The sequence below is a fragment of the Botrytis fragariae genome, assembly GCF_013461495.1.
Source record: "Botrytis fragariae strain BVB16 chromosome Unknown tig00000001, whole genome shotgun sequence".
In the NCBI taxonomy this organism is placed as follows: domain Eukaryota; kingdom Fungi; phylum Ascomycota; class Leotiomycetes; order Helotiales; family Sclerotiniaceae; genus Botrytis; species Botrytis fragariae.
This window is the reverse complement of record NW_023500987.1, coordinates 963,774-984,647: the sequence shown is the minus strand read 5'-3', so window position 1 is coordinate 984,647 and position 20,874 is coordinate 963,774. Positions and strand designations below refer to the sequence as shown.

The 20,874-nt window shown below is 42.4% G+C and overlaps 6 protein-coding genes across 6 annotated transcripts; 3 read left to right on the top strand and 3 right to left on the bottom strand.

The window, feature by feature from the left end:
* Positions 1-606: 606 nt before the first annotated feature.
* On the top strand, positions 607-3,001 carry Bfra_000306 (putative fad-linked sulfhydryl oxidase alr protein; the record flags this gene model as incomplete). The annotated part of the gene is made up of 6 exons (XM_037330750.1): positions 607-836; positions 909-1,307; positions 2,111-2,156; positions 2,219-2,330; positions 2,392-2,632; positions 2,683-3,001. The coding sequence occupies 6 exons, from the start codon at positions 607-609 to the stop codon at positions 2,999-3,001; spliced, it is 1,347 nt and encodes a 448-aa protein (XP_037197083.1).
* Positions 3,002-5,265: 2,264 nt separating this feature from the next.
* Positions 5,266-6,742, top strand: Bfra_000305 (putative cyclin-dependent protein kinase complex component protein; the record flags this gene model as incomplete). Its single annotated transcript, XM_037330749.1, has 2 exons — positions 5,266-6,492; positions 6,542-6,742. The coding sequence occupies 2 exons, from the start codon at positions 5,266-5,268 to the stop codon at positions 6,740-6,742; spliced, it is 1,428 nt and encodes a 475-aa protein (XP_037197082.1).
* A 1,812-nt stretch (positions 6,743-8,554) lies between these two features.
* Bfra_000304 (putative phosphoglycerate mutase protein) lies at positions 8,555-9,673 on the bottom strand (the record flags this gene model as incomplete). Its single annotated transcript, XM_037330748.1, has 2 exons — positions 8,555-8,649; positions 8,887-9,673. The coding sequence occupies 2 exons, from the start codon at positions 9,671-9,673 to the stop codon at positions 8,555-8,557; spliced, it is 882 nt and encodes a 293-aa protein (XP_037197081.1).
* A 1,862-nt stretch (positions 9,674-11,535) lies between these two features.
* On the bottom strand, positions 11,536-12,577 carry Bfra_000303 (putative proteasome component c1 protein; the record flags this gene model as incomplete). Its single annotated transcript, XM_037330747.1, has 3 exons — positions 11,536-12,204; positions 12,272-12,496; positions 12,575-12,577. The coding sequence occupies 3 exons, from the start codon at positions 12,575-12,577 to the stop codon at positions 11,536-11,538; spliced, it is 897 nt and encodes a 298-aa protein (XP_037197080.1).
* Positions 12,578-14,657: 2,080 nt separating this feature from the next.
* On the top strand, positions 14,658-15,758 carry Bfra_000302 (uncharacterized protein; the record flags this gene model as incomplete). Its single annotated transcript, XM_037330746.1, has 2 exons — positions 14,658-15,415; positions 15,596-15,758. The coding sequence occupies 2 exons, from the start codon at positions 14,658-14,660 to the stop codon at positions 15,663-15,665; spliced, it is 828 nt and encodes a 275-aa protein (XP_037197079.1). The 3' UTR covers positions 15,666-15,758.
* A 1,516-nt stretch (positions 15,759-17,274) lies between these two features.
* Positions 17,275-20,572, bottom strand: Bfra_000301 (putative glycosyltransferase family 20 protein; the record flags this gene model as incomplete). The annotated part of the gene is made up of 6 exons (XM_037330745.1): positions 17,275-17,331; positions 17,387-17,653; positions 17,707-18,109; positions 18,161-18,868; positions 18,972-20,301; positions 20,550-20,572. 6 exons carry the CDS (start codon positions 20,570-20,572, stop codon positions 17,291-17,293), a joined length of 2,772 nt encoding a protein of 923 aa, XP_037197078.1. The 3' UTR covers positions 17,275-17,290.
* Positions 20,573-20,874: the final 302 nt, after the last annotated feature.

Here is a 20,874-nt window from a genome sequence, read left to right as displayed (position 1 = left end):
TATTTAAGATCGTGAAGGATTCAAGATTGTTAATAAGTCTTTCAATGTTTCCACGGAGATGTAGTAAATACAACACAGTCAGCTAGCTCAAAAAATATTTCATGTTTCCGAGCTCGGAGAACGCGGGGCACAAATGACGGAAGGGAGGAATGATGCTCCGAAATGTACCTGAATAAATGGGGGTGGAGAAAAGGAAATGTTACAGCTTTGTAGCCAATTAGGATACGATATGGAATGAATATGAAACAATCAAATAGAACGAATAAGAGTCTTGGAATTAATTTATTCGAGGGACGGTGATGGCTGAAATGGGAATTTATCACGCTACATATGTACCTAAGTAGGTAGGTAGTTGGGATGAATTTATCGAATGTTCGGAATTAGTTTCTTTCTCGCTCGTTTTCTCAAACTAACATTAACATTCATTCCTCTGAATTAATGCTTCCCTTTTTCCTTTGTTGCTGACATCTCAAACGCTACGGAGTATTCATCGAAACATTCGGAGCCGAGTTCAATTCAAGAAGTTGGTCCTTATTCTGTTCCGTTAGCCAACCATATCACAATCATCAATACAAATAATAAATTCCTTTTCGGTCACAATACAGCATGGCTCGAAAGCCGCACTTTACTCTTGCGGGAATAGCTGTAGCGGCTTTTCTATGCATATTCTTTGTACTCACATTTCGCAATCAAAATCATGGAACGAGAGCTGTAGATTATGGCACAGAGAGCGATTATAACGCTGAATTCCCTCTGGATAAAACTCCAATTCTCGTCGATGACAATCTTCTTCATGGAGCAGCCACTGCCCCTAAGCTGGAAAATGCTACTTTGAAGTATGTCACCCATCTGCAAAATGCGGTTGGAATGATGTTATCTTTGTACTTATTAACATTCTCACCCTTTAGAGCGGAACTCGGCCACGCAGCCTGGAAAGTTCTACACACGATGATGGCCAAATTCCCCGATAAGCCTACAGAAGAAGACAGCTCGGCTTTAAAATCCTACATCCATTTATTTGCGCGCCTCTATCCATGTGGCGACTGTGCGCGACATTTCCAAGGGCTATTGAAGAAATATCCACCTCAAGTAGCAACGAGGAGTACGGCAGCGGCGTGGGCATGTCATGTCCACAACGAAGTTAACAAGCGTTTGAAGAAGGAGATATTCGATTGTAGTAAGATTGGAGACTTCTATGACTGTGGATGTGCCGAGGATGGTGAGCCGGGGAAAGCTGGCGAGGCAAAGACACAGGTCAAGAAGGGGGAGGGAGAGGGTTTCACGCCATTAGAGTTGGATAAGGAAGGGTAGGTTTTCCTTTGAGCTTAAGCATCTTCTTGAGAGGATGATGTGATGCTAATACGATGGGTGTAGTTTGACTCGGGGAGGTTAAAGCATTTGGAGTTGAGCATTAGTCCAGGAAAGGAACTTCTCGTCTGGCACAAAGCAAGTTTACCTGATTCTAATTCGCAAGAACAAGAAAGAGCTTGCCTCAGGTTTCTCACAACGACGGGGATACAAGGCCATGTACGATCAGGAATCGAGGTCAGGAATTTATCGAAAGAGGGCGTTGATTAGATTTTGGAGTATTGGGGGCATTGTTAACTGGATTGGAATAGGCAGGGATGTTTCAATATGTTACGTCCGGTATCCATTTGTGTAAATTGTAAATAGCATTTATTAGTTCGTAAATATTTATTTCTTGAACTCGAAACTTTCACTGCTAGGTATGTATATAAGAAGACTAAGTACACGCTAGCTCCCATCTTAAAAGGCCTAAGAAACCTCACCGGGAGGCCTAAGAAACGGGAATAACCGCCCAAGCTCAAATCATTATCGCCACGTGATCTACCTCACCTTCGCGCTTGCTTGCCTTGCCTCGCGTCTAAGGTCTGCCTGTTTGAGAGCTTCAAATCGGTAGCTCATCTTCCACCCCAACGAACATAACGATTAACGATTCGCCTTTGTTTTTTCTACATATTCCAAATTTAAGAAGACCAATATTAAAACTTTCAAGATGGAGTTTGGAAACACAGGAATGTTGAATGAAGGTATTTGGGTATCCAGCTCAGCTACCAGTGAAGTTAAAGCTAACGAGAGCTTCTTGAAGATGGTATTCATGTGGATATGGATCGCTTGAAGAAGGGAGAAGTCAAGTAAGATACCTAGGTAGCCTGGCCCTACATTTTGAGCTTTACTGATTAATATGCTAGCTTAGGAACCTCTATGTAAGAAGCCTAGAGACCACGATAACAATAATGTTCGATTCGAGATCAGCGTTGACATTGATTTCAGTATGGCCATAAACTTTAAGGATGGTGTCATTTTGGGTCAGTTCTTTTAGATCACAATCTGCGGGGTACAAGAGTTACTGATGGGTGTATTGGACAGGTGCGGACAGTAGAACAACAACCGGGTCATATATCGCAAACCGAGTTACAGACAAGCTCACCCAAGTACATGATACAATTTGGTGTTGTCGATCAGGTTCTGCGGCTGACACTCAAGCTGTTGCGGATATTGTTCATTATCAGTTGGGAATGTATGGAGTTTTGAATGGCAAAACACCAACCACACAAACGGCCGCCGCCATGTTCCAGGAACTTTGCTACGACAACAAGGATCAATTGAGGTATGAATGATGTTCAACTCCGCGAGTTTCTTGTTCTAATTCGAATTTAGTGCTGGTTTGATTATTGCTGGTTGGGATGAGCGACACGGAGGTCAAGTCTACTCAATACCATTAGGAGGATCGTTACACAAGCAATCTTATGCTATTGGAGGTTCCGGCTCAACATACATCTACGGATACTGTGACGCAAACTGGAAGGAAGGTATGGAAGAGGCTGATGCTGTTGACTTTGTTAAGGGCGCATTGCAGGAGGCTATCAAATGGGATGGGAGTTCCGGAGGTGTCATTAGAATGGTGGTTTTGACGGCTAAGGGAGCAAACAGGCATCTATACTTGCCAGACACGAATTATACCGTCCGTCATCAATAGATGATGAATCAATGTACGAATAGAACCCGACCATAATACCATGGAGTTTACGCAATGGATTAATTTGCAAGGTTTCATAACGGTCAATCCAGGGAAATTTGCATTTTGATTGAAGCGGTGAGATTAAGAATAGGAAGATTCTTAAGTGTGGCTTTCATTCCGAATTTTAATCGTATCACATTTCTTGTAGGAATATGATTTGATACCTTTCAGTGTTACAACATGTGTGATTGTTATAGGCGACGGGGCAATTTTAAATGAAGACGATGCGATGGGATCTTCTTTATGCTTCTAATGATATGAAATTAAGGGTATCTCGGAGTGTTGAGTTGTGGATGGATGTACCTGTGGTTACTCTTGGTATGAATTTGAAGGGAGTACAAGCGTCAACTCCAACAACTCCTTTTAGATTTCAAGTGCGATACCGGTCTAGAATCATAATACAGAGGAGACATGTAGGTACATATCTACAGATGTACCCAAGTACTCATGAGATGGGATTTATCGATTCGTTTGAATGATTAGAAATTTGAAGGCGAAAAGGAATTGGGGTTGATGGACGGTAATACGATAGAGTCTATCTGATAGTGGTAGACTACCATTGAAGAACGTGTCAAGTAGAGTATGTAGGTATGAACTCTTCCTCGGGTCTGGGAAATATTGATTGAAGCTGTAAATTTATACATGGAATTTGAATGGAATTTGATATGATAGATCTACTAGGTATCGGTATTTGGTCGATTACGGAGATCTATTTACATTGTAGTTCTATCTGCTTTTGTCTTTTCTCTTAGTGGCTCATTACTTTCTATGGTTAACTACTACCTCCCTAGATAGATTGCTGGATAAAGGAGCTGACTGGTACTTGGATGATAATTATAGTGTAGATGGACATGGACACTAGATGGCTGGTACGTAGGATTGATTCATTTGGACTATGAACTTGTGCCTAGGTGATTGTATCATCTCTCATCTCTCATTCATCATTCATCATTCGTCATTCCTTTCTCTTCCGTTTCCCAGATGTATCCATCTACTACCTACGTACCTATGTATTTATTAGGGCCCTATATAAATCCACTACATAACTCAACACTCTGTCGTATTTCCTGTCTCTGTCCTCTCTTCTTTTTCCATCTACTTCGATTGATCGATCGTTTTGATTAAATGATTTATTACCTCAGGCAAGACTCTCCTTCGTAAATTCAGGGTTCTCATTGATCTCCAACTTTTCGTCATAGGTAGAGTATTACTAGGTACCTTTACTGCAGTTGGCCAGTGTTCGGCCAGTGGTAGTGAATCGATTGTACCACACCCAGCGCCCTCTCCACATCTTCTCTCAACCCGACAGCCCAGCCGCCCCAGTCAGTACATAGTACATAGCTACAAACCCAGTATCTACCCAGTCAGTACTCATCAATCAACCACCTTCTCCGTACAAATCTCTTTTCCATAATTCACGTCCCTCCATAATAATTATAATAATAATAAAAATCCCCCATCAACTTATCGACTGATTTGCTACCTATTCTCTCTCCTTCTCTCCCTCTCTCTACCTACACTTGTCACTCTACTCAACCTCTCTTAATACAACAATTCAAATATCAATATTTTTCATTCTCGTTGGAGAAAATCATCCTCTTCTCTCCATTAATCGTTGAATTGTTTTGATAAGGAATGCTGCAGGTGAGTCTTTTTTAATCCTCTTTATATCTGTGCCAATATGGTGCATGCCCATCAAGTCATCAATCAGTGCCCAGTGTGTGCGTGTGTGTGTCTGTTTGTTTTGTTATATTGGAATCTCTTGTTACCCCCACGAAAGATTGATAAAATGGCCATAAAATGGCGCGTCGTTTGTCAACCCTTGAGTTTGTGATCGCAATCTCACAATTCATAAACAATCTTCGAGAAATGGAAGTTTGCATCAGAGTATAGTCGGCAGATGTTCAAAGAGTCAGGAAGGATTGTTTTGATGTTGGCTTGTTCATTTACCTTTTTATCCGGTACCTACTAGGTAGTTAAAAGACCGATCGATAGGCAAAGTACCTTCACGATAAGACTTTCTGAACCTTCTGGCCATCCTAGCCACCTACATCAACAGCAAGGACCCAGTTGGCGCTCACGTCTTTTGAAAGAAGATACTCCTATCATTATTCCATTCTCTCTCGTCTTCACATTGTTCCAGCCATCGCAGATTTGGGAGAGAACAAAATAGCTAATCGCAACGAGTGATCAGGTTTTCACGACCGTCACATTCACTTGATATGGCTGCGGTGATTGATTTTGTGTCAGATTCATCACGCTTCCACCCCCATACAATGATACCCGCTGCAGGGCATCATGGTTCTTCAGAGGATTCACCATATCGACAACCTTCCCGGTCGAGAGTCGAGCCTCCACCAAGTCCGAACCCCCACCCCACATCAGTAGATGATGGTACCCCTCCTCCAAGCGCAGATATACAAGCCAAATATGATGACTCTCATGATGTAGACCACCGCACAAGAGTTAAACCCGAGCCTCATATCAAGTCCGAACCTATCTCTCCTCCTTCGAGTTCCAGTCCAAATTCAAATTCACACACGCAACAACAATTTCAAAGTCAACAAAATTTCCCTCCATCTTCGGCGCCTCATGCACGAGCCGAGCATTCGCATACCTTGAGCACCGATTCTCCTTTAAGGCCTCGAATGGCATCTGGGACATCTGAGCGGACAATCCCAAGATCAGCAAAGTCTCTTGATGATGTACAGAATTATGGTGGTAACACGATCAAAGTTAGAGATTTGGCACATATCGAAAGTTTCGCCAGCCCAGAATTCCTTTCATCTAGAGGCCAAATCGGAGACTCACGCACAGCAGATGAGCCTGGATTAAAATACGAGATCAGCGGTATGCCCATTACAGATATTATTGAAATGGTAGCCGGGCTTTTGACCAAAATCACCACCACAAACGATCGTCAACATGAAACTCTACAAAGATCCATTCCATCTGCTGAAAATACAGCCAATCTTACTGGACTATCTTCGAGCGTTCTCGCATTTCACGGAAAGAATGTGCCTAGCATTACCATTTTGAGTTATCTAACTAGAATACACAAATACTGCCCAACAACATACGAGGTGTTCTTGAGTTTGTTAGTCTACTTTGATAGAATGACGGAGAGAGTTAATGCGGAACCCATAAATGCCATGCGACAGGAAGCCATGGATCTAGATGGTTCTCGACCTTCGTCTACTTATTCTGCAGAGGGTTCTGATTTGGCGGATACCCCACCAGGAGCTAGAAGCGTTCCTGAGCTCAAATCCGAGTTTGAAAATGCTCAATACTCTCACTCACAAGATCCTGAACCTGGTTTGGCTCAGTTCCCCCTCTCCCACTTCTTTGTAGTTGACAGTTTTAACATTCATCGTTTGGTTATTGCTGGTGTCACTTGTGCCAGCAAATTCTTCTCCGATGTTTTTTACACAAATTCTAGATACGCCAAGGTGAATCTTATCATCAAATACTTCTTTCCTCGTGCTAACGTCTGTCTAGGTTGGTGGATTGCCGTTGAATGAATTGAACCATTTGGAGCTTCAATTTTTATTATTAAACGACTTCCGATTATCTGTTCCCGTTGAAGTATTAGAGGCTTATGGCACAATGCTTGTGGATTTTTATGCTCGAGAGATTGTTGATCAAAAACGAGCAAGTGGTATGACAGATATGGCATATAAACAAGAAACAGCATCTTGAGATGTCAACGGTACTCACGTTTTCGAATGTAAGAAAACCACGAAATATTTCTTCTTCCTATGTCAATGATTGTCTGTGGGTACAACAGATGTTGGTTATGTTAAGACAAATGGATGATAACGGCGCTCAATAATGATGACGATGATGATCTTTCAGCGAGATAGACTTTCTTCCACTTTTGTATGCGGGGTCAACGGCTTCTCTCCTTTCTATACCTCGTATTTGAGATGAATTTGGATTTGGAGCAATCGATCATAAAAGATACCCTTCTTCTTTCACACTCTCTTAATATCACTTCGCAAAGACTATAAGATCTTAAGTTGGTTCTATCAAGTAGCAAATGCTTTCTTTTTTTGATAGCCTGATTTTTTTGCTGGTGCGGTCAGTGTCTAGGATGACATGGGATGATGTTAGATTTCACATGTTCCTTTCTTTCCCATTAAGGAGGACTTCATTATGGACGGAGAGACACAAAGATGCAGCAGATATATGGTTGAGTAGTATTATATCGATGCACTCTTTTGAGAGATGGAGAACGATGATGAGAAAAACAGAGCTGATTTGGATTGGAGTTGATTAACTATCAAGTGTAGCTTTGGTTGCTGGAAGACGGGTGGATGGATCTCAAGATTTGATGGAATGGGACAGCAGAGAAGAACAGGGCAGAGCAGAAGCTGTGATATGAGTTATGACGATTACACATGTTGGAGATGGGTGGATGAATGAGGATATGAAATTTGGGGAATATGAAATTATAGATGCAAGGAAGGATGGATGGATGGATGGCGTTGGTGGAGTAATTGGTTGGCGATTAGCACTTATTTGTGTGCGTGTGTGTGTCTCTTTCTTATACGATTTTATTAGGTAGCTTTTTCTTTTCTGTTTTCTCTTTTTTTTTTCTTTTCTCCATCTTTCTTTAGGTGTGTAGGGTGAGGGGAATGTAGTTTGAAGAGCGAGGTGAGGTGATGCGATGTGTTGTGATGTGGTGAGAATTGAATGGACTGATTAATTTGGATTGTCTTAAATTGCATTGAATTGAATGTGTTTGTGATGCATAGTGCGTAGTGTGTGTGTGTGTGTGTGTGTGTGTGTATGTGTATATGAATTGTGTATGATACCTATGTTTATGGTTCATGTTCTTATTTTATTAATATCAATATCGAATCAATCAACATATCTCGGCAAAAATACATGGGATGGGTGGGCATTTGCTTGATATTGGGATTTATTGCACGAGTAGATTAGAGGAGATTTTTGAGGAGAATAGGGAAGATGGGGAAGGGAGGAAGAGAGGAGAGGAGAGGAGGGAAATGGAATATATACTTACTTACTTGCTATTTATATGTATATGGCCCTGAGAAACAAACGAGGTGTCCATGGCTAGCGGTGTAAACAAGGTGTGAGGTGAATGAATTATGTGAATCAAGTGAAATTTTTTTAATTTTTTTTTAATTTTACATGAAAAAGAGAAGGTGTGTATATATATATATATATATATATATTAGAGGATAAATAAATAACACGCAACGTATTGATACCGTCCCTGACACAAGGTATGGGCCGCAATCCCTCAGAACTGGTGTATCTACGTTTGTTTGGCATTCGCATGGTGGGTGTTCGCATGGTATTCGCATGGTATATCTAGAAACCTCGAATCTTGAATTTTGAATTTTGGATCTTGGATCTTGGATCATGGATCTCAATCCCAAGTCCTCAACTAACTCGATAACCCAACCAACCAACCAACCTTCACCCAAAGGATAATAATAATAATAATATGGAAGAAAAAGAAAAAGAAAATAAATAAATAAGTCAGTGATACGCAAATCGGTTCGGTGGATCGATAAATCTGTAGCCTCGACTGCTTTTGATCATGGTGAGCGAGATGATGTCGGCGTTGTGCCAGTCTGTTGTGGGGGGGTTGGTTAGTTTGGATTTGGATTTTGAATTTTGGATTTTAGAGGGGAGGGGGAGGGGGAGGGTAAAAGAATGGTGAGGGTAAAAGAATGATGAGGAGGAAAGTGAGGGAGAGGAAGAGAAAAAAAAAGGGGGGGGGGGCGGGGAGGTAAATACGTAAACCCCCTTTCCACTCCAATACGCAAGAAATCAAAACAAAGCAAAAGAACCAATAAAAACAAACTTACAATCCCCCGTCAACCCATGCAAAAACTCTCCATGCGAAATAACCAAAATCTCCACATCCCTGCCGGACCCCCTCTCCCTCTCCGCCTCCAACCCCTCCCTCCCCACCTCCCACAACCTCTTCAACACCCGCTGACTCCTCTCCCTCTGCTCCCTACTCCTCCTCCACCTCCCCCCGATATACCCACCATCCCTCTCCCCATTCCTCTCCCACCCCTCCTTCACCCTCGAAAAATCGACCGCAATCCCCACACCCTCATGTTTCCTCTTCAGCTCCGCAATCGACGACCCCGTACAATTCGGCACGGAGCCGTATTCGCGCAGCTCCGGATCGACGGTGATGGGGATTGTGGTGCGGGGAGAGAGGGAGAGGAGCGCAGTTTGCAGGGTGCGGCGGAGCGGGGAACAGAGGATGTGCCGGGGGTTGAGATGGGAAAATTGCGTGCGGAGCGTCAGACATTGGGATTTGCCGCGGGGGTCAGGAGGGGATCGGTGAGGTTTCCGACGCCTGCGGTGCCCAGGTTGTTGTAGCCCTGAGGGGTGGGTGGTTAGGAGAGGATGTTTAGGGAATGTTGGGTTGGGAGGGGGAGGGACACGTACTTCGGCGTGACGAACAAAATGTATGATTATTCTTCTAGGACGAGATTTCGGTTTCGGTTTCGGTTTTGGTTTCGATTTGGGTTTAGGGGGAGGGGGAGCCACTTTCTTCGGTGCCGGTTTATGTTTCGATTTAACATTCTCCCGTTGAGTTGATGGGGGAGGAGATGATTTGCGCGACCAGAAACCCATGGTTTGTTTACCTTGACTTCTTGCTTTTGCTTGAAAGAAAGTTGGGAGCTGAGAGATGAAATCGAAAATCGAGACCCGAGAATCGAGGCGATGAAGTTCTAACGTACAACTCCCGAATCCCGTATACGCGTGTACGGGTCGGGGAAGAAGCTAGAGCTAGAACCAGAGTCTTGAGCTTTAGTTTATAGTATGCTTAAATCTATATATACAACCAAAGGAGATATAACACAAGATATCTCCACACGAAGAGGAACAAGAACCCATGAAGTCATCCCGAAAGCAAAACCCACACATAGCGAAAGGCGATACTACTAGGTACTCAGTGGCGAGTGGTGGCTAGCTAGGTATTACCAACGAGATACATTTCTGCCCAACGAGCTAGCCACTTATTTACCGGACTGGGAGGTTTGCGTATATTGTAATGTATCAGGTGATAATTCATCATGGGTTAAGGATGCGATGACTATTTCTTTTGTGATTATGGATCCACGCGAAGAAAAGAGTATTTGCTTCTCTAGGACTTTTGGAAGGAAGGATTAGGAGAGCGGGGGTGAAGTGGCCACGGAGGCGTGATGAATGGGTCTAGAGATAGGTCGGAGATAAAATTGACCAGGAAAGAAACCCCATTTTCTACTTGATCGATTGTTGATGTGAGAATTTCATGTAAATCACACTTCTTCTCCGTACGATGAGGTATATTTCAGATAATTGAATAAAGGTGATTCAGATACTGTGACGAGAACCATCACCTGAACAGTTAACAGCCCCTCCCATCTTCACGCGAGGATTCGACCCGAAAGTTCCCACCGCTTCTCACCGGGCACCAATCGCTAGGTCTTGAAAACGGCCATTCGACTCACTGTAGAGGCAATGATCGTTAAAAGTATCAGCCAGATGCGGAGAACCTTCAAGCTATTCAGCTCTTTCTCCAGGGGATATACGAATCAACCACGAGTATGTAGATCCCCACCGCCGCCGCCATTATCGTTTGAATCCCATGGAAATTCAGTTCCAGGATGAATGACTGACTGCAATGATGGCAAATGAAATTCTGAATGGATGGTGACTTGATAATTGGTCACCACAAAATTACAAAGCGGGAGAAAAGTCAGGGGGGTGGAGTACAAAGAGGCGTTACCCCGTAAGTTACTACACTGTGACTTTGTTCCATTTCTTAGATGTATTTTGGCGGCTGCTATTTCTAGAAGGTTTTTTTTTGAAAAAGAGCTCCCTTTCTCGAATGAGATTGTGAGAACTATGTAACCAATAATATGATATAGCGGAATTCTGTTGCATGTCTTAAAACCAAGGAGATTCATTCCACCACTGTCGACTAGAGACGAGGAGCTAATTGAAAGTGTAAATTGCCTTCCATACGACAACCAATAGAAAAACATTGGAAGGTATTGTTGCAAATCCGAAAAATGGGAAAGTTTGTCTATCACTGTATACTGGAGCTCAATGGTAGGGAGGTATGGTAACCATTAACTCTTCTCAACCACACAGAACTTTCCAGCGTCAGACTGACTTGTCTGTAACGGATCACGTAATGCTATCTAATGAAAGCAGCAGAGTAGAAAATATACCACCTTTGTACGCTCGTTACTGTGACGGAAAATTGTAATCATGAAGCTATATCTAATTTGAAGCAGGTAACGCAGATAACTCAGCTAAGCCAAAAAATGGCACAATTCAAAGTATTCATCAAACTCAATTGTCAAATACTCAGCGAAACTCAGATCAAGGGCGTAAAATGCATCATTAGAGTATCATATGCTGTAATCAAGCTCATAACCTTTTGAGCCATGTAAAATGTAAAGGCAGGTGTTGATACAGAGGGGTTCTCACACATACTTCTTCGGCTATTCCTCCATCTTATCTCCTTCAGCTGCCGTCTCAGCCGGTTTCTCTTCTTCCTCATCATCATCACCCTCCAAAGCCTTCTTCGCTAATTTCTCTGCTTCCTCGAGGATATCCTTAGGTACTTCCTCGTGTCTTCCCTTTGTTGGCCCATCAAGGTTGCTAATCCAAGTCATCTCAAGCTCAAATTCCTTATCCTTATTGTCATCATGCGCAACATAGATAATTCGTGCAGCCTCCTTAACACCATCTAATAAACTCAAATTGCCAGCTGCAAGATCCAACTTCTCCAATTCGGCCTTTGCGACTTGACGTCCTTTACCGGTAGCAGCTCCGTAGTAACCCCAGTATAATCCACTTGGTTCAATCATGTAAAGACCTGGTCCACCGTATTTCTTGCCCTCAACCTTTCCTCCCGAACCAATGATTGGTCCACTTCCTACCTGTCCATCAACTGGTAATTCTTGTTCGGAATCATAACCTGCGACGATTGCAGTTATACCGAATGGTCGTACGGATGAATAGAGAGTATATGCTTGAAGATATCCACCCATTCGACTAGCCAAATCTGCGGTTGTAATTGGAGTTTTGTAAACGTTACGCCAGCTTGCAGCTTCATCGCGGGCACGGGAAACGAAATGTCTACCATCTGGTACTAATCCTGAAGATACCTATAAAAGGATCATTAGCCATTTTATCACTTCAAAATGACCATCCAAGTATCAAGATTGTACATACAGCACCCATATGTCTATCGATTGTCGCAATACGTTTGTTGGCTCCAGCCTTCAGGAGCTTGCTGGTAATGACTTTCTCAACTGCAAGCACAACACCATCTTTACATTTGATTCCAACAGAAGTTCCACCATTTTCAACTGCCTTTACTGCATATTCGACTTGAAAGTTTCGTCCATCAGGGGAAAAGACGGAATTCGAAAGATCATAACCTGTACCTATCGAAGTCTAATGTAAGGCAGGAAGTTAGCTTAAGAAGCTCATTTATTTGATCCAAACTGCCAATTTGGATAGATTGAAGCTTACCATGATTTCAAGATTTTAATGGAAGATATTCGAGAGCTTTAAAGACCAATAATTGGGATGGGGTGGTGAGATTTGGGAGAGATTTATTAATGAAGCTCTCTAGATTCTGTATATTTGGAGCTCCAGGCCACCACGAAACGCGTTTAGGTTGGAGGGCGGCTCTTAGCGTCATCTTTGAAATTCAAGCCTTAATGGTAAGGTGCTCACATATCTACCAGATTGGATGCGAATCACATGATGATAAGAACATCGATCGGAAGAATGATCGGATAAGGTCAACTGGTGGGCGATAAAGAGAGTTCAAAAGAAGTCAAAGGGTCATGAACCCCTGACAGAAAGTGATACTCAATAGGTGATAGACAATACCCAATGACAATAATGACATGGGGGGGCTTTGAGGGAGAGAGGGTCACGGGAAAAGAGAAGAGAAGAGAAGAGAAATCTCATGCGGGCACATGGCAGGTCACTCATTCATCATCTTTTTGGCCTTCAAACTGCCATGCTTCTATTTCACATCCATACTACGACCGTCTTATACCTGCGTGTGATGAAAGGAAAAGTATAGAGATTTCTCAAAGTTTATACGAATAATAGGTATCTAGATCTGGTGACGCTCCGCTGGGCCACTGCCGTGGGGGCTTTTTCGCTTCGCTCCAGTTCCTCTGCATACGGATGGATGTTTCTTACTACCTGGTCAGTAGGTACTTGATGAAATAGGAAGTGTTCATCAGATAATTGAATGAATATAAATATTTGAATCAGAAGATGTAGATTGGAAAACCTAGAGCGTAGCGAAGAAGCCTCCACGGCAGTGGCCCAGCGGAGCGTCTAAAGGGAGACATAGGAGACATAGGAGACACAGGAGACACAGGAGACAATCTTCCCCTAGATCAAATACCCAGGTGTAAGTACCCTTCATACATTCCCAGTATCCATCTAATTTATTGGCACCTAATGATCTACAAACAGTTGTTCATCTCTCTCTTTATGTGCTCTTTACGTGCACACTGCATGGGAAAGCATGGAGATCTGAAATGAAAGAAAATCCTTATCCAGTCGAGCCCGCAAATTGAACCACGGTGATACTCGTGTCATGGAACAATTGGCAGATAAAGCAATTAACAGTGTGACGCTAACAGCCCAATATGTTTCGGAAATAGAAAATTCACGACCTTTGATACTTTTAATAGGATTTTATGGTTTTATTATCATCTTCCATGACTTAACAAAGAGGGGTTAACCATTCACATATCTACCCAGCACGTGCTTATCTTTCTCTGATACGATAGTACGGAGCACGTTGATGAGGGGGAATATCAATCCATATCCATATCCATATCCATATCCATATCTCGGTCTATATCTATATATCCATCTTCCTTCCCTCAACTCCTTCCTTCCATTCTTCCTCCAACGTGCTATAAGCTCCCATAAACCTTTCAATCTACAACATTATATTGCCTTCCTGTCAAATATTTGGGAAAGAATTGCAATCACATACGAGATTATAAGACACTTGAAACATTCAGATTCATCCCAACTTCCGTGGCTTATTGGGTACCGCTACTTTACTGAACCATTCCAAATAAGCTCATTTATCATTTATCATTCATTAATTACCATTACCAAAACGTCACCCATCGTTCTTCCCTTCCCTTCCCTACCCGCCATCACCGCCACCACTTCTATTCAATCAATCTCAGGACTCCCTTCCCTTAATTTCTCTCAAGAGTAATTCTATTCTCCCCTTTACTTCAGTACATACATAGCATAGTCAATAATAACAAGCAAAATCATTTTGCATTTGTCCACAAAGTCTGCTGCTCCATTCTCTTGCATACATACCTGCATGTTCCTCTGACTTTTAGCCTTTACTACAAATCAGATCACCATCCGATTCGAACATTCTGCTTTCTCAGAAGCATCCCGCAACGGTCAAATTCGTTTGCAAGATTTGACTTGCAGATTAACAAATCGTTTACAACATCAGGTATGCTATTCCTTTTTCTGCCTTTTCTCCTCCAAATAACTCAACTAACACATCTGCCATAGTATCGAATAACTACTTGCACACATATACGTCATGGCTACACAAGAAGAGCTCGCGATGCTTTTCGCTCGTAACCTTTCCCTCCACAACCCTCCTCCCGCTGCCCCCGTAGAAGAGCCAAAGGAAGTTGAACCAACATACACATACTCAATTTCTCAACACTATACCCATTCCGCACATGTTGCTAAGCAAGCATCCAGACCTGCTTCCGAACCACCTCAAACAGATCAACTTACAGTAGATATTATACTTGCCAGACATGGTGTCGATTCTTCTTCTTTATACCCTACCCAAATCGAACTTTTCAAAACTGCAGATGCTACTCAGCAGATGCGATTGATTGAGTTATGGAGAATCTGCCCACCATACAACGGAGGGCATGCGTTGGCACAAGACCTGTGGACTGGTCCTTCTACTAGCCTTGAGCAGGAAGAGTCCATGGCCAAGCTGAGATACGAACGTCAAATGATGGAAGAAAGAATGTCTCGAACCCAAGATTCAAGTATGGATGATGATACTATGAGTGATGGTAGTAGCCATGCTCCATTGACACCAATCCAAGGTGGAGATGCCCGTTGGAATCATGTTGAGCATGTTGAACCTTACATGGCGTCTGGCTATGAACTTTTAGCTGCACGAGAATATGAACAATCGACTGGTCGTTCAAAGGATGTTTACTCGCACTTTGGATCGGCAGTTGGTGGACCTCAATACAAACAGTCTACAGACCCAGTCTATAACAATGTCGAAGCCGTTCATGGATACCCAAATGTTGAAGCGATGGAGAACCAGTGAGTATCCCCTTTATCTCAGATTAATGTGTTGGCACCTTGATCTTTCCTCTCTCCCCTTTTTCTTTAACCCCACCTCAAACGATCCCCACTCCGAGTACAACCCCACCTTTCCAAATTCTTGCCCACCTTTGAGTAGCTTTTCTGCACACGTGGTTTTCACTAACTCGATCATTGCAGGTATGGAGCATTTCAGAATTATCAGTTTGGTGGATACACAAATGGAGGCGAAGACGAGGAGATGTTGTAAATAAGAATACGTTTTACTCTAGGTAGCTATAGTTAGCACTTCTGTAGAGATGATCATATCAGGCATGGAATATGGGGAAAGTTATTATTGTTCGGCGAGACATTACATGGATTTTGTTTTTGTTTTAGGAGGAGTATCTGGAGGGTTATTAGGACATTCATGCATGGAGTATATCTGCATTTGCATTCTTCTACAAATTGTGTTTTTTGAAGGCTAGTGGTTGGTCAAGGACGATGATATCTTTGTCTTTCATGTATTTCTTCTTCTCTTGATTTATTGTTCTCTTTGTGTAAGGTACGTACCTTCTGATCGACCTACCCCTCCACTCCCCACCCTTTCCCCTGCCCCCCTCTACCACCTACAACACTCAGCATTCCATACCTTTTTTACTCCAGTTTTACATGCCATTCTCAACTTCAAATCACATCAATATCAACGGCATTCGCTACTCAAGGTACGCATCAATACCCATCTCTTCACCTTCCCCGCCCCACCCCCTTTTGACTAAAATACCTCTTACTACTCACATGAAAGCTTCCCCCTCCTGGACTGGCAACTACACCATCAAACATATTGGATCTGGACCTGGACCTGGATTTTCGTTTGTTTTAATCATGCCCACAACCTTTTCCCGTGGTATAGATATATATTGAACGTATATATGAAATGGAATATAAAATTATTTTATAAAATTTGATTCTTTTGGTGTGAGTGAGGGTGATGTGTGTGATGTGATTTTAATGTTATCAATGAAATGCTCTTCTCTGCTCTATTTATTGTCTGCTTCCTTCTTCCTTCAGTCCGAATGTAAGGTAATTCAAGAGATATTGTTTGTCTTCTTGATTGATTCACAACGTCACGCAATATATCCTCTCCTCCTGTAAACTTCTCCTCCTCCTCCTCCTCCTCCTCCTCCTCCTCCTCCTCCTTCTCCTTCTCCTTTACCTTGGGTATTACAATCAATGCTTATATGATAATTCATCTCTCTTAACATTCTAATCCTCCCATCTTTCCATCTTCGAGCCTTCAAATCTTCTAGCCTTCTAGCCTTCTCATATCTCATGTCTCAACACACAATACTTGCTTACTCACCCAATCGCCATCCACCACACCACCACACCATCACACCTCAATCTACTTCATCATTTCTTTCCATCTCTTCTCAAACATCCTAAACGAGGGAGCAGAAGATCCAAAGAAAGGTAGAGTACAAGTTCATTGTATTTAGGATATCTAAACTCAAAGGCTAAAGACGAGAAGACCATTTTAAATATGCGCCACCATATCACATTACATCATATCATATGATGAATCTGTGTGTACGTATGTATGTATGTTTATCTTAATTTCCGCGTACTTTCTCACAACATGTATGTATGTGCTTAATTCTATTCCTCCAATCCAATCCAAGAAGAAAGAAATGAATTGAATTGAAAACTTCGGAGAAAGGGAAAAGAAGATAGAGAAAGAGAAAGAAAAAGGGAAAAGAACGCCCTCGCTATGCCGCCATATCAGAACCATTCATAAAATCATCTATATCATCGTCTCAGTGTATTGTTCCCGATAATTATCCCATGTCAATCATTTCTTCTCGTAAAGAAACGCAACCCATCAATAAAAACATTCTAAGATAATTGAGCTAGCTTTTGTAAAGCTGTCAAGACACCTATTGAAACGTTAGCAATCGATCAATCACACAATTGTGATGAGTAGAGACGTACCAGTAACACCTTGGGTAAGTGTATACCCAGCTTCAGTATTTCTACTACCCAAACTAACAGTCGTAACATTATCAACCTTCTTAGCTCTACCCAAATCATTGGCCCATCTGAAAATAACCTCGTCATCCCTGCCATCACCTATTACTAGTAAGAAGTCGACAGGAGAAGTATGTTCAGCATTTGGTGACATGTCTTTTGCAAGGCCTTCGAATATCTTCATGGCAGCTGTACCCTTTGACCAGTCAATTGGTTCTACTGCAACAGCTCCTATAATAGACGTTAATAGGTTTTTCGTAATGTAAAAAGCTAGGAATACGTACCCTCGAGAGGGAGAGCTCTAACTCTTTGCTCAACACATGCATCATTAATGTGGCTTGCACAATCACCTGCTTGTCGAGTTGCCGTTTCAAAGTCTTCAGCATTCTTGTAATGGAAGATCAAACTACAGTGTCTCGTCTCAATCCAAGATCCTGGGGTTCGCTCAGTATAATAAGCCATGATACCTTCAACTGAATCTTTCCAGGCGCGCATTTTTTCGGGGTCGGCCATCTCGGTCCATTCCGAAGTTCCAAATTGTTTAAGGAAACATCCATTTTCAGCAATGAGACCAAGACGTGGAACTCGTTTGAATAAACGGTCAAGCTCCTCTGGTTGTCTGCTAGACATTACATAGACTGTATTTCTTTCGTCTTGTAGAATATCATTAAGAGTATCAATTGTGCGCTATGCACTGTTAGCATTTACCCGAGATCGAGGATTTTGAAAATCACTTACTTGCGGGCTTGTTAAAATGATACTGCTCGGTGAGCCCCATGATGCCAAAGTTCCTTCATAATCAATAATAAAGAGCCTACGCTCCGATTTCTGATACTTTTGGCCAAGTATATTGATCGAGAGACGAGGAACAGATGTGGTCTCCCTTTTATGCTGCTCGTCATAGACCTTGTCGAGGCGATGAAGGAATTCGTTGAACCAATGTTCTCCCGTGTGGTGCATGACAGCTGCATGAAGTTTCGTGAATCGTTCTTCTTTCTCTTCATCCTCCATTTCAAGAGCTTGTTTGATTGCATCGGCGCATTGGCGATAATCCCAAGGATTAACCGACAGTTCATTACCACCAAAGATAGAGGAACTACCAGTAAATTCACTAAGGATAAGGGATCCATGCTTGTTGTGACCTTCAAACTTGCCATCTTGACAAAACAAATACTCATGACATGTTAAATTCATTCCTTCACGCTGACTTGCGATCATCAAGGCATCGGCGACTGTGAGTAAAGCTAGATATTGTGGATAGATGATGTCTTGCTTCAGGTAAACGACTGGTTGATAAGCGAGATTTGCCCATGAAGAGTTGATTCTCGTAACAATATCTGAGACAGTCGCATCGAGTTCGGCATTCTCTGTGGTAGAGGTTGCTACTTGAATGAGAACAACTTTGTCTCGCCATTCAGGGTATTTATTCAGGAATAGCTCATAAGCCTGTAGGAAGAAAAGAGTTAGTAGTTATTCATAAGGACTTCATTAGAAAATTGCACCATCAAGTATTTTCAGAAGTATTTAATAAAGTAGATAGAAAACTCACCAAAAGCTTAGGTCGTACACCTCGTACATGATCCAACTTGTCTCGTGCAACAATAAGTTTCTTACCACGGTATCTCTCTTGCATAGTGTTCAACCAATGGGTAGCTTTAGGGTCCAGGCGGTTCATATCCAGAGCAACGGGATCAATTCCAATTGCGAGATTAATAACATCGATAAATCGATCCTCAAGTTGAATACCATCATTTGTGGCTTCAACCATCAAGATACGACTGCAGGTTTGCAAGAAATGGCGGGCATACTCTTGAATTTGGAATCCAATAAGATTTGCTCCTAACATACCCTCAAGTAATTCCTTGCGAACGGCCAAGCATCGGAATACTTCTGAAGATGGAAATGCAACGTGAAGGAAGAACCCAATCTTAGCATCTGGAAGCTTTTTACGGATCATTGAAGGTACCAGTAGAAGATGGTAATCATGAATCCAGATAACATCACCTCTCTTCCATGACTTGACGATCTTGTCTGCGAAGGCTTGATTCACTTTGACATAGTAAACCCAAGAGTGATCCTCGTAAGCCTTGCTTTTGGGATTATCGGGAATCTGGTAGTGGAAGACGGGCCACAAAATCTGCTTGCAATAGTGCGTGTAGTGACCATCGAAATCGCTATCTTTGCAAAAAACTGTCAAAGAATCATACTCTGTAGCCATACGATCGTCAATGTCCTGCTTTTGTTGACGTTCGAGAGCATCCGTTGGCATTCCTAGTGTACCGACCCAAATCTTATCCTCAAGGTTTCCACTTCTAACTGCAGCTTGCACAGCATTTCTCAAACCCCCATTACCTTGCTCCGCTGGCTCAACTTCCCATTCGGCATTTGCGAAAACTCTATCATGACTGTCACTTCTTTTGTATTGTGGTTGACGAACTCCAGCGCTTCCAAGAAGCTCTGCCTTCTCCTTCATTTTATTATGTTTGAGAATATCTGCGGGAGGAGGAGAACTGGCTCGGGAGCGTGGTTGGTTGAACATCTTTCCTGCACCCCATGCTGGTGAATGGGGATCGCTGGGCGCGATTATAGAATGTTGGTTCTCTTGTATGGGGAGGGAGGCTTTTAGGTTCAATGGGTCGGTTTGAGCGAAGAATTGTTCATGATCAACATCGTGTATCGGTGTTGCTGGGGGTGTAATATCTCTTTGATGGCCAAAAAGACTCGGTTTGCCAGTATCGATTCTGGTAGTGGTTCTTCTAGCAGCACCTGGACGTCCAGAGCGGGAAGCGTCTAGTTTGGAATCTGGGTGAAGTTTGGATCTGGTAGGGGGACGAGAACTATTGGAAGGAAGTTTGAAGTTAATTGTGTTTGGGAGAAAACTATATTGGAAATTATCATGTCAGTTTTTGGCATTACAAAAAGCTAGTAGATGAAATCGCAACCAGATGGATGTCTACAATCTTTGTCACTTCCAAACCCGAAGCCTGCTAAATTAAATAGCATAACTTGCGGATTTCTGAAGGCATATATTGTAGTACAAAGTAGTGTTGGGTTTCAACTGTGATGGTCGAAAGAGACAATAGAAATATGTCTAGCACCGAAATAATTTTGGGAGGGAAACACGTACAGGGAGACCACAAAGACGGTCATGATGAAATTTTTGGAGAGATCCTCAAGAACGAAGAAGGAGAATGGAATTCGACGTAATTTGTTTTGTAAATTGGTAATCGCGCAATCATGAGCTTCGTGGTTGTACGCTGGGTTGTGTTGTGTAGCTTTGTAGCTTAACAAGATCTTTCTTTATTTGAGGAGAGCAAGTTCGAAGGAGGGGCAGTAAATAAATCGATGGATAGATAGATAGATAGATAGATGGTGGGGCAGATGTGTGAATTCGAATTCGATGTTGGAACAGGAAATTAATCCAGTGAAGTCAGGAAAACCGGTAGATGTGT